The following is a 13,814-nucleotide window of genomic DNA, read 5'->3' as shown; positions in this document are numbered from 1 at the left end:
TGTCTGTTTGTGTGTGTCACGTGTCCTCAGAGTAGTCCCAACACAGCCATACAACCTATCACTTTAATTGTCTATGAACATTGCAGCTCATCCACCATTATCAGATAGATGATCAATTTAATTCAATGCAAAATCCTGTAAGCATTTTCTCCCCAAGAACACAACAAAATTACTGAAAAGGGATACACCAAACCTAGCAGTCAGCTATAGGTTTCTTCAAAAGGAAATCACTGTGTGATTAGGGGGAAATTTGTAGTGGTTTTCAAAAAATTAAGAGTAAAATAAATAGTAGTTTTGTGAGTTAGCTAGGTCAAGTTTCACAGTGGCCGGAACAAAAATAAATCACACCAGACTCAAAAGTGATCCACCAGTCTCAAAAGTGATACAAACTTGGCACAACGTGTTTGAGTTCAATTTACTATCTAATTCAAACCAGGATTTCCATTGGAAATTTCCCCAAAGTAAAGACAAGCTGCGACAAGGAGGCGTCCCATGAGTGGCACATGTGCGTTCTCATGCAATCACCAATGTGTTTTAAGAGAAATCCCTGCCTACTAACATCCATAGACAGGGATTTGTGCCAATGCCTTGTGCTTCCTCAAGGCAGTCATAACAAGGAGAAACATTTACATTTCTACTTATTTTTCCAACTTGGAATGTGTGCTGCATTGCTGCATTGTAGAAGACACATACAAAGTGTGAAAAGTCTTAAAGGATATTTATTTTTTGTACTGGAAGAATCCCTTTCCAGCACAGGACCTAGGCTTTAGGGAACTCCCACACCCATGGCAGTCAAAAGCACGTTATCAATGGGGGACAGAAAAAATGCACCAAATAACTTAGTAGATGTGGCACATTTGTTCTTTCTCTCTTTGATACAAGGCAGCGCAGTAACTGTGGTTCCTGCTGTGCGTTGCATCAAATGTTAGTAAATCTGGGCCTCAACTCCTTCCCATGGTCCCTTGGAGCAATTGGCCCCTCCGACTGACACTGCGGCCCTCACCGGCACCTGATAGTGTTACAATGGAATGTGCTGGGAGCATCCATTATTTCAGCTTACGGTGAATGATGACCCTCATGTTCTTTACATCTTAGTTAGAGACCTACAATGCTAGAAAGTAGGACCAAATACCCTTCACATTATCTGCATTAATTTCATCACTTAAGGAGGCAACCATTTATTCAAATATTAGTCTAAATAATGTTTGGCGAAAATCTATTATTTTCTTGATGTTTGCAGATTGGTCTGGAAAGCAGGAACATGTCTCAATTAAGGTACTGGAAGGACGATCTGTGAACATGCACTGCTCAGTGGTCAGCGCTCCCCTTTCAAACCTGACCTGGGTAAAAAGAGAAGAAAAGATTTTAGGAGGAGAGAACATTAACAACCTGCCATTAAATCTCTCAAACGTAGCATTCGAGAACGAAGGACAGTACTGGTGCGTTGCAAAGAACAAACATGGCCTGGCAAACTCTTCCGTATTCATCAGCGTGGAGCGTAAGTATGTGATCCTCTGGAAGCGTGTTTGAGCACTAAATAAAGCAAAACAATGGAATGGAAGCCTTTGTAGTTCATGAGTATTTGACACCTGAAGACTCAAAAAAGATTGTGTATTATTTATTTTTATTGAATGTACCACTGAACATATTCAAGGGTAGATTTACTAAGATTTGCACAATGCACAACTGTCGCATGACTGGGTAAAAAATGGTGCCTCAAATGTATAATACGTCGCAAGCTGGTATCGTCATGGCCTACACAAATAAGTTTCACTAATATTTGAATGGTTAACCAAGACAGTAAACCATTATATTCCATTATGACCAAGAAAAGATGCCAGTCCGCACCTACACCAACTACCTAACAGGTCTATGGCGCTGGCAGTGTAATACAGCACTGTAATAAAGGCTGCAAACTGTCACAAAGCAATAGTATGTAGTAGTGCACTTTGTCATGGTCAGCCTCTTCTCCCCCAGAGCTTGTTTTTTCTCCAATTTCAATCTGACAAGCTCTAGTTTCAACTTTCTCTCCTCCATCCTGTCCTCCAGATCCTCTGGGGACAGGTTCCTAGATGACACACTGCTCCAGGCACATGGATGGACTTCTACCCCATAAGGATGTTCCCCCTCCCCAACAGTTCGTATGTCTAGAGCCTGAGACAGGTCTTGCTCCAATTCTTCCTCAGATCCTGACCCTTCCTCCTCATTGTCTGTGTGGGTCTGGTGGGGCTTCTTTCAATGCTCTCAAAGCTGTTTGGAGCTATGCTTTCTCACCACTCCCTTTTGTGAACAACCCTTTCTCCTGGCAAAATCTCTTGAACTGGGCCACGGTGTAGCTCTCTAGATTGACCAGCTCAAACTCTATCTTTTTAGGTGAGGTCACAGACACAAAAGTTAAAATGGTAATTAGGAAAACTTTGGAAAAATCAAAAATGTCAAACAGGGCAGAGTGACTTGAATTGGTCTAGATATGGAGTAGTAGTGTACAGCAAGTCACTGTATGGTACTGCACAAGCACAAGTGTTATCCTCACTGCTGATCACCAATGTTAGAAATTGAGTTTCTGGTTGGTAGAAGTATGCACCCTGTTCAAACAGGACCACAATCCTAGCCAGAGTAAATCAGATACAGACCATAAATTAACCTCTGATCACCCTCTGGTAGCTTGGCACTGAGTAGGCAGGCTTAACTTCAGAGGCAATGTGTAAAGTATTGGTGCAACACTTCAAACAGTAACACAGTGAAAACATCACAAAACATCTCCACACCAGTTTATAAATATAGTTTATATTTTTATGAACAAATAAGTCTAAAACAACAAAAATCTAATAAGTATAACCAGAGTAATACATTTTTAAGAAATAAGTGAAAATAGGGTGCTTAATAGCTTAAAAGCTTAACGCTCCAACCGGGGTCAAGTAACTTGTCATCGATGGATCCGAGATACGAGCAGCAAAGGGGTGATGTGTTTTTGTTGAGCTTCTAGCTGTAGGGGATGCGCTGCATACTTGGCAAATGATGTACTGGATCCTTGCACATGCATCAGGCGAGATCAACACCTCACTCAAAAAACCCAAAGCTGAACCCAAAGACCTCAAGAACTTCCGGCCCATCTCCCTGCTCCCGTTCCCGGCGAAGGTCATCTAGAAGACTGTCAACAGACAACTGACCCGCTACCTCAAGGAGAACAACATCCTAGACCCGTCCCAGTCCGGGTTCCACAGCAACCACAGCACCGAAACTGCCCTCATCGCCGCCACCGATGACATCAGGGCTCTGCTGGACAATGGAGAAACCACAGCCCTCATCCTCCTGGAGACGTCAGCCGCCTTTGACACTGTCTGCTACCGCACCCTAAGCACACGCCTCCACGACGCTGGGATCCGAGACAAGGCTCTGGATTGGACCACCTCCTTCCTCTCTGGCAGAACCCAGAGCATACGCCTCCCCCTTTCCGCTCCAAAGCCACCAAGATCATCTGCGGGGTACCCCAGGGATCATTCCTCAGCCCGACATTGTTCAACATCTACATGGCACCGCTCGCCACGTCACCCGGCTGCATGACCTCAACATCCTCTCCTACGCCGACGACACCCAGCTGATCCTCTCCCTCACCAAGGACCCTCTTACTGCCAAAACCAACCTCCACGAAGGGATGAAAGCCGTCGCCGAGTGGATGAAGAATAGCCGACTGAAGCTAAACTCGGACAAGACGGAAGTCCTCATCCTCAGCTCCACCCCCTCGACCTGGGATGACTCATGGTGGCCGATCGCAATGGGAACAGCTCCAACACCCACCGACCACGCACTCAACCTGGGGTTCATTCTCGACTCTACTCTCTCCATGACAAAGCAGGTCAACGCCGTCTCGTCTTCCTGCTTCAACACCCTCTGCATGCTCCGCAAGATCTACAGGTGGATCCCCACGGAAACAAGAACAACAGTCACGCAGGCTCTCGTCAGCAGCAGGCTGGACTGCGGAAACACCCTTTACGCTGGAGCCTCGGCCAAACTCCTGAAACGACTTCAACGCATTCAAAAGGCCTCTGCACGCCCGATCCTCGACATCCCTTGCTGCAGCCACATCACACCCCACCTGAGAGACCTGCACTGGCTCCCCGTCAACAAGCGGATCAACTTCAAGCTCCTGACCTACGCACACAAGGCACTCCACAACACCGGACCAGCATACCTCAACAGACGACTCAGCTTCTACACCCCCAACTGCCAGCTACCCTCCGCCGACCTCACCCTAGCCACCGTCCCCCGCATCCAAAGAGCGCCCTCGAGCGGCAGATCATTCTCCCACCTCGCCGCCAAAACCTGGAAAATCCTCCCCATCCTCCTATGGCAAGCCCAGGAGCTGCTAACCTTCAGTGGTCTCCTCAAGACCTGGCTATTCGAGCAGTAGCAGCATCCCAACCTCCCCCCCCCCCCCCCCAGTGCCTCGAGACCCTCACTGGTAAGTAGTGCGCTTTACAAATGTCTGATTGATTGATTGATTGAGAACGGAAGGTGATGCACCATGCAGTTGGCAAGTGATGTACGGGATTCTTGCAGATGCGTCGGTGTCGAGAGAGATGTGCCGGTTCTGATCAGACACAGTCGTGGATGCGTGGGTTTTAGCAGTTGCAGCACTTTATATCCACTTCCAAGGACCCATTACTAGATTGGCACCACTTGGCAGGGCAAGACTTGCAGGAAGCAATGTCCAGGTGCTGTTGCAGGATGATGAAGAAGTCTTTGATGTCCCTGAAAGTTAGACAAGGGGACAAGCCAGCATGTCCTTGTAGTCACTCTGGTTTCAAGTGAAATGGGTTCAGTCCTTCCTCAGCAGGGCAGAGGGTAGCAGGCATCAGGGCAGCACAGTAGAAAAGCAGTTATTGCAGAGCAGTAGTCCATCAGAGTGGCATTCCATGTAGCAGCACAGCAGTCCAAGAGTGAACTGAAGCGGTAGGGTCAGAGACTAATACTTATAACCAACTGTGCCTTTGAAATGGAGGGGCTTTGGAGTGCACAGAGATCCTCCTAGCACCGCCCTGGTTCCAGCTTCACTACAGGGGGGTCTTCAGCCCCTTGTGTGGGAACAGGACACAGCCTATTCAGGTGTGTCAGCCCCTCCCTCCCATTCTCCCCAGGATGACCCATCAGGATGTGAATGGCCCATCATTCACAACTAAGCTCCATTTGTGTGGAGTTACCTAGAGGTAATGCACAAAATCCAGATGTCACCCACCACAGATGTTTATTGCAGACACGAGAAGTTCAGGAAGTAATAAAACCTATTTTAAATCAAGGCCTTGAAAGTGGATTTCTGAGTCAAAAGGAGTACGAATTTTTGAATAAAGATCATCCCAGAACACCGGTAATGTATTTTTTACCTAAAATTCATAAGCAACTTCCAGATCCACCGGGAAGACTAATTGCCTTCGGCTGTGACTTGGTATTAAAGCCCATTTCCAAATATGTTGACTTCGTCCTCAAACCCTTCCTTCAGAAGGTTCCATCGTGTGTGAGAGATATGATGGCCTTTATAAATAAAGGTCAAGGTCTTCATTTTAATCCTTACAACAATTGGCTTGTATCATTCCATGTGGTATCCATGTATACACAAATCCCCCAGGACGAAGCCCTCGAAGCATTGGAATCTTATTTGGTGACTACGGAACATCCGCATCAGGTCCCCACTGAATTTATTCTTCAACTGGCATCAGTGGCTTTGAAAAAAAACGTTTTCAAATTTGAAGAAAAATTCCATATTCAGACCATGGGGACCGCTATGGGATGTCCTTTTGCACCAGAAATAGTGGTCCTCTTCATGGCTAGATTTGAAGAAAAGTTGTTTTTGAGAATAACCCCCACAGGCAACACCTGGCCAAATGGTATCGATACATCGATGTATCTGGTGCATTTGGGAGGGCACTAAAGCAACTTTATCCCTCTTTTTTGACTGGCTAAACACCAGACATTTAGATATCAAATTCACCATAACCAAGAGCAAGACTGTACTCACATTTTTAGATGTAGAAGTCATGTACATAAATGAGGAATTGAGGACAACATTGCACCATAAACCAACTGACAGAAACACAATCCTTCATTATAAAAGTCCACAACCCCAGAAATGTATGGGATAATTTGCCGTACGGGCAGTTATTAAGAATTAGAAGGAACTGTTCTAGGAATGAGGACTTTGATGTCCATCCCACTGCATTGTGCGACCAACTAAGGGAAAGAGGCTACCTTCAAGATTAAAGATAGCCTGGGTGATGAGGGTTATGAATCCAAAACCAGTCCCAGGAAGCTTGTTTCCGGTCTATGAAAGACATGGCTTGGCAGTTCGTGCTGGACTGTTCCCATGAGGCACAGGGTCAGACTGATTTGCATATGGCCATGTCTGAACTGGGGTGGTGGAGTGAGCTCAAGAATGATGATGGATTAAACCCAGATCAGTTGACTGGGGGTTAGTGTTTGATTTGCTCAAACGTTCCGTCCATCATCCCCTTTGGTATCGCTTTAACATTTGCAAGCAAAATATTTAGAAGCCTTTGATTCCAAACTACAAGGCCCAGCAGCCCCTGTTAGACTCTCCGGCACTCGGGAGGTAGGGAACAGGAAATCTGTTTTCCTCAAGTTTAATTCAATCGTGCACAGCCACTTCGGTGCAGCAGGCCAAGCGGAACTGATTTCTGAGAAGCCACGCTGATCCTAAAAGTGAGTCTTTAAATAGTTACAAAGTTTCAAGTCTCCGTTTAGTGAGGAACAAAATAACCCATATTGAACTCTGTTAATAGATTTTGTTTGAACACGCTCGCCGCGCTTCAAGAAGTATTCATCTCTGCGTCTCAAGTCTATTTCACCTTCGAGACTGGCTGCCAGAGTAAAGTCGAATTCATAGCGACCAAGCATTGCCTAGTTGGGAGTTTTTAAATCGTTATAAACTTTTCAAGGTTCCGGTTAGCGTTGAATAAAATGACAAAAATTTCACTTTGTTAACAGATAGTTTTTGAACGCGCATTCCGCGCACTAAGGGGCAGATTTATGTTGCACTTGCGGCACTTTTGCGCCGCCGTTGCGTCACTTTTGTGATGCAGCAGCGGCGCAAATCCTGCGCCATGGTGCGGGGCATTTACAAACGTGACGCATCTCCCAGATGCGTCACGTTGTAAAGCCCTGCGCCACATGTAGGCGTTCCAGGGCAGGTGGGGGCGTTCCGGCGCAGGAACGCCTCCTAAAAGTGGCTGAGTGAAATCTACAAGATTTCACTCAGTCACTTTTAGGCCCATGCTGCGTCAAAACCCTGCGCCTGCTTGAAGCAGGCGTAAGGATTGGCGCAGCATTGTACAGATAGGGCCCCCCAGATCATTGCTGGAGCTGCGTCGCGCTTGCGACGCAGCTCCAGCAATGCGCCACTTTTCGGCACAGATGCGTCACGCATCTGTGCCGTTTTTGCCCCATGGTGCGCCGCATTATAAATGCGGCGCATCCATGGTGGCGCAGCTGTGGCGCATAATAACTGGCGCATCCCTGCTGATATGCAGGGATGCGCCAGTCGTCATAAATCTGCCCCTAAGAATTTTCACCTTGGCGTATTAAGTCATTTCTACCTCTCGAGGCAGGGTGCAAGATGGGCTGATTCAGCTGCTAATTAAGTCATTATATCCTTAAATACATGGGGGCAGATTTATGTTGCCTGGCGCATCCCTGCAAATCAGCAAGGATGCGCCAGGAATGATGCGTCACGCAAGTTTACCCTTGCGCCACACATGATGCGCCGCATTTATAATGCGGCGCATCATGGCGCAGGAATAAACAGATGCGTGACGCATCCAATGGCGTAAGGTTGGCGCAGTGCTTCAGTTGCGTCGCAAGCGCGACGCAACTCCAGCACTGTTCCAACCAACCCTATCCCTAACATGGTGCGTCAAGCCTTACGCCTGCTTCAAGCAGATTTGACTGAGTCACTTTTCAGGGGCGTTCCTATGTTGACACGCCCACGTGAAACCTGACGCAGGTTTTACGTGGCGCAGGGCTTTACATCGTGACGCATCTCCATAGATGCGTCACGATGTAAATATGGCGCAACGTGGCGCAGGGTTTACACCGCCGCTGCGTCACAAAAGTGACGCAACGGCGGCGTAAAAGTGGCGCATCTCCGATATAGATCTGCCCCATGGTTTTAATAGTTTGAAGCTGAACCACGGAAATGGTTACTGTTTGTTGTTCTTTACAGACAGCAAACTCTGCTACATTCAATTGCACCTAGAACGTTTCCATCATTTCAGGAATAAGCCTATAACGTGAATCAATCAGGCCTCCAACAAAGTTGATGAGCCTTTCTTGAAATCAATCACAGGTAAAAGATAAGTTGTAAACACTTCGAAAAAGAGGGGCTTTGGTTAATTAACTTGGTAAATATCCCTCTAAACAAAGTTTTTCTTTTTGGTTCCACAGAACCCAGTCACATCCCTGAAGAAAAGCCCTTTAATTGAAAAGGGTTTCGAAACGCGTTGGCACCAATTTGACCAACAGGGGAATACCTTTATAAATTAAATGACAATTGAAGAAATTTGTTTCAATTCTGTTTATTTTCTATTGCACAAAATAAAAATACCCACGTTGGACGGTACCCTGAGTTTGTTCCATGGGGTTTCCTTAGCATTGTTCTGTTGTTGACTGGCAGCTACTCAAATTCATTCATATGTGCTTACGCCTAGTTGTTTACAATTCATCAAATTGTTTTCCTTTGTGAATTATGTTTAATCACATCAGTCTCCTTTATTTGTTTAATGTGAATTTGTGTAAATTGTGAAGTGTTAGTGTTCAATGTGAATTTGTGTAAATTGTGAAGTGTTGTCCTTCTTTTGTGCTAAATATCAATGAAGTTAATCAAAGACAAAAAAGAAAACATTTAATGATTAAATGATTGGATCATCTTATTAAGGATTTTGGTCTGAGTCTGTTGAACTGTTGACAGCACATATAAATGGGCAGCTAGGAACTTTTCTTGCTTTATCTTTCTAAAAGTGGCATTTTTAAAGTTGTAACAGTAAATCCAATTTAGCCATCAAAGATGATTTTTTATTACATGTCCAATGGTACCAAACATCAAAGATCTACTTCTAAATCAGGATTTAGAACGTATAAAGTGTAAAAATGACTTCCCAATGCTAACCAATGAGAGCGGTAGGCTGCTAAGTAGTTACAAATGAATTTGGGTGTTTTTCACTACCAGGACATCCAAAACTTAAAAGTGCATGTCCTGCCTTTTGATTACACAGCACCCTGCCCTAGGGGCTATCTAGGGCTAACCTTAGGGGTGTCCTATATGTATTAAAAGGGGAGTTTAAGTCTTAGCAAGGGATTTTAAAGGCCAAGTCGACGACATGGCAGTGTGATGCTTCCTTCAGCCTGCAATGGCGTGCGTGGGACAAGTTTTACAGGGTTGCCTAGGTGGGTGCCACAATAAGTGCTGTAGGCCCACTATTAGCATTTAATTTGCTGTCCCTGGGTATATAATATACCACTCTAAAGGGACTTATAAGTAAATTAAATATGTGAAACAAGTGTAAACCAATTATACCATGTTTAGAGAGGGAGCACAAGCACCTTAGCACAGGTAAGCATTGGTAAAGTACACAGAGTCCTTAAACAAACTAAAATAATTCAGCAAAGAAGGGGAGAAGGAAGGCAAATGTCTGGGGTGACCCTTCAGAGAGCCCATTTTCCAAACATGGTTGTATTACATGTGTGCTAACGATATGCATTGTAATGTCTGACATTCCTCCAGAGAGTCAACCCTTGGTGGTGATTACATGGCTTTGTTGTCAATATGAGTTTCCAGGTTTTCAGTGGAGGCTTTCCTCCCTATTCTGTGTTTGTTCCTCTACTTAAGCATTGCTCTTTTGAACCCTTGTTTTGGACTGGCAATTGTTTAACCTTCTACTGCTGATGTCATGGAATTACTTGTTTAGCACGCTATGGGAGTTCACGTGTTGCTCGTACTCTACTTTAATTGCCCTGACTCTCCCATTTTGCCTTAACTCCTGCTGCTCCTCAGCAGTGCAGCAGGCACCACACGATGGCCTTGATGATGCCCTAAATGTCCGCCCCCACCCTTGCACTAAGGACTCAAACTGGTATATGAATCTGCTACACTAGGCTGCAGTGAATTTATGATACCTTTACGCTTGAGTGTTCAGCAAATGTGAAGAGAAATATAATGAACAACTTCTGTACAAAAAGATTACAAAATATTGTTCTGCTTTTATTGTTACAGATCCTCCCAGGACCCCACAAATAAAGGTTGAGAATGTCACGACACCAGGTACTAATAACAAGCATTTGCAATGCAATCGGTCTCGCCTTTGGGGTCTAAGTATTTAGCCATGAAGCAAACTGTCGCACTTTCAGTAGAAGCGTTAGGCTGCAACTCAATGCTAGAATTCACTACTATTGTCTGTGAGACAGTGCTCGATAAGCTACTCATGCTAGACATGCAGACACTGGAGAGCGCTAAAAAATGCAACCCCATCACTTATGTTCATTAAGAGGGGATTCTACAATAGTTGAGATCAAATTGATCACCCCTAAAAATCCACATGAATGCCGGCTGTGGAAGATGACGTCAATCGCAGGTGCTGATTTCATGCACCATGCCTGGGGCTGCCTCGAGGTAGAAAGCACTAATGCTGTTGGGCAGGGACTATTGGTAACGTACCCATGGTGGCTGTAGTAACTTTCAACACAATGCCTCTACTGCTGTTTTTGGTCTATGTGGCAGAAATACAAGTGAAGGTAAATAGGTTTGGGGGTGTTGCTCTGTGTTGGACAAAGAGGTGGATGGCGATACATGGGGCGAGGGCTGGGCTACAAGGAACCTGACAGAATGAGGGGTCTCATTTTGTTTAATTATACAGTAGAAGTATATGGGGGTTGCTGCCACTCTCCCCCAGCCAAAACATGACTGGGACCACATGAGTGCTGTAATTGAAGTTAAACAAATATAACAACATGTACACAATACCTTGTCGCTAGTGTGTTAAAATCAATGCATAACGATATTTGTCATTTTGTGTCTCTGCACGGGTAAAGACCGAGCTAAAAAAAAAACTGTTCTGTCCATGCTGCTTCCCTTCCTTCGCCAGCTCATGAAGGCTGCATGGGATTGGAAGTGTCAGTACACTGGAGCTCCGACATGACCTGTACATTGCCGTTTGGAATGCTGTCCGAAGACCAACATACGTGGCTGCCACAGAAACCCGAAAACCATTTCTACCTATGGGCAGTGCCAAGATTTCAGATATCAACACTTGCAAAGAAATGCTGGCAGCCTGATTATCTGAGCCCTCCTTCGCCCTGCACACCGTTTATCTTCGATCCCCCTCTCTACCTGTTCACCCGACTGCTTTTGTCTTTCCCCTCTAGTCTCTGCTATTTCACCGTGGTTTGGCTGCCTCGCCTCGTCACCCAGCCCATCATCTTTTCTCTGGCTCTCTTATGTGGTGCTAAGACCAGAGCTGCCGATTTCGGAAAATTCCAGGTTCGAGTATCGGTGTCAGAAAAACATCCCATCATTGTAGACTAATGCCTGGTTACTCACCGGTAATATTCATTACTCCGAGTCCTGGTCTTCCCGTCCCATTCCTTAACAGTGAGCAGCTAGTCTGCTCCACAGAAACCTAGTACCTAGTCAAGGTTTTCGCACCTCCCCCAATATGGCGCCACCATCAGGTGACCATAAAGGGGGAAGAGCGTGAAAGGAACATCCTGAGAATACCAAAGAAAACTCAGAAAGAAAAACAATCACCCAAAACAGGGAGGGAGGGAGAGAAGGGATCAGGAATGGGACGGGAAGACCAGGACTCGGAATAATGAATATATCCGGTGAGTAACTGGGCATTACCACCTCGTTCTGTCTTCCCGTCCCATTACTTAACAGTGAGTCCATACCCAAGCACACGGTTATTGCAATAAAAACAGACCCGAAAGTGGGAGAAAACTGGTCCATTTAATCAACAGAAAGTAGAACACTTCATAAACCATGTACAGCAGACAAAACATGATTGCCAACGGCAGCCGAGGCTGCCATCCCCATGTCTCGCAAGGAAGCCCGCTTGAACATGGCCCAGGAGAAGGATACGCCCCTGGTCGATCGACCCAGAACAGAAGATGGGACAGTACAGTGGGCCGCCTCGTAGGCCGAAACCACAGCACCCTTGACCCAACGAGTCAAGGTGGACAAGGACTAACGAAGACCCGGTCCAGAGACGCCGTAGGTGACAAACAAGGAATCAACCTTACGGAAACCAGAGGTCCGATCCAAGTATATGCGGAGAGCCCTCAGCACATCCAAAGAATGGAGGACCAACTCCTCCGGCGAGGTAGGATCCGGAAAGAAAACCAGGAGAACAATATCCTCCTGACAGTGCAGAGAGGACAATACCTTGGGCAGAAAAAACTTACTGGGATGGAGAAGGACTTTGTCAGTGCAAAAACACAAAAAAGGGGGCGAAGCCATCAAGGCACCAAGTTCACCAACCCTCCGCCCAGAAGTAATGGCCACCATGAAAAGAACCTTAGAAGAAAGGAACTTAGGGTCCACCGAGACCAAAGGTTCGAAGGGAGGGCTCGTCAAGGCTTGGAGAATAAGGGGAAGATCCCAGGCAGGCACAGGAGAGTGAGACACAGGACGCTGAAACAAAAAGCTCCTCAAAAGGCGAGCCACCAATGGGGAGACAGAAGACACAGAGGAACCCCGAAAAGCAAGAATGGCAGCCCACTGCGTACGCAGGGAGGAAATAGCGAGTTCCAAGACAAATCCATCCCGCAAGAAGTCCAACACCCTCACAGCCTCACAGGAGGAAGAAGAGAGACCCTTCCCAAAACACCAGGAGGAAAAGTTCTTCCAATGACGGTCATAGGACTTCAAGGTAGAAGGGCGCCGAGACAACTGGAGGCACTGGGCAACCTCAACCGAGCAACCCTGACCCAACAAACTCATCCTTTCAAGTGCTAAACCCCCAGCCGAAGGCAGTGCAGGGAGGCAACCCTGGGAGAGGAGCCCAAAGAGGAGAAGGACACAGGGGAAACCTCCAATGGGGGCACACAGCCATGGTCAGAGGCAGGGGAAACCAAGATTGGCGACACCACTCTGGCACAACTAGAAGAATCTCCGCCCGGTCCAACCGAGTCTTCCGGCGGACCCGCGGAATCAGAGCAAACGGAGAGAAGGCAAACAGGAGCCCCAGCGACCAAAGACGGAGAAAGCGTCGCCCATGCCAACCGGGAGGGAACGAGGCTGCAAAACTGAGGAAGAAGGGCAGAATCCTCTGAGACAAAAAGATCCAGCCACGGAAGGCGTAACCGGAGGACAATGAGATCGAACAGATCCGGAGACAGACACATAGTCACCGAGGAAGGGAACACCCTGCTCAAAGAGTACGCAGGCCCATTCTCCTTCCCCGGAGGAGAGGAGCAAACCACCAAAGAGCCAACCAAACCGACCTCAACTCCTTCCAGTTCGAGGACTGGAGAGGCTCGAAACGGGAACACTGACCCTGAGCCTTAGAGGCACCCATCACAGCCCCCCAACCCACAGCACTGGCATCTGTGGATAACACAACCACATGCAGAGGAGAAAGAAGATCGAACCCCTGGGAAAGAGACTGAGGGGACAACCACCACTGGAGATCCACCCGAATCCCAGGAGAGACGGGAAGCAAGGCCTCGTAGTCCAGTGCGACAGGACATGATGCAAGAGGGGATATAAATGCAGCCGGGCCCAAGGGAGGAGATGCAAAGTGGACGCCATC

At 46.7% G+C, this 13,814-nt stretch overlaps 1 protein-coding gene across 3 annotated transcripts in view; it reads left to right on the top strand.

Annotated features, from left to right (window-relative positions):
- Nucleotides 1-13,814, top strand: part of LOC146808983 (sialic acid-binding Ig-like lectin 10) — a 319,371-nt gene that overhangs the window by 275,838 nt on the left and 29,719 nt on the right. For 2 of the 3 annotated variants that reach the window (XM_085615779.1, XM_085615780.1), the window contains 2 exons: nucleotides 1,241-1,498; nucleotides 10,280-10,327. In XM_085615779.1, the coding sequence (XP_085471905.1) occupies nucleotides 1,241-1,498; nucleotides 10,280-10,327 (306 nt within the window). The remainder of the gene's footprint in view (nucleotides 1-1,240; nucleotides 1,499-10,279; nucleotides 10,328-13,814) is intronic. The other variant, XM_085615781.1, reaches the window with a different exon arrangement.

This window comes from Triturus cristatus, chromosome 7, assembly GCF_964204655.1.
Source record: "Triturus cristatus chromosome 7, aTriCri1.1, whole genome shotgun sequence".
Lineage (NCBI taxonomy): Eukaryota > Metazoa > Chordata > Amphibia > Caudata > Salamandridae > Triturus > Triturus cristatus.
The sequence above is the reverse complement of the archived record's forward strand: the minus strand, read 5'-3'. Positions and strand labels throughout refer to the sequence as shown.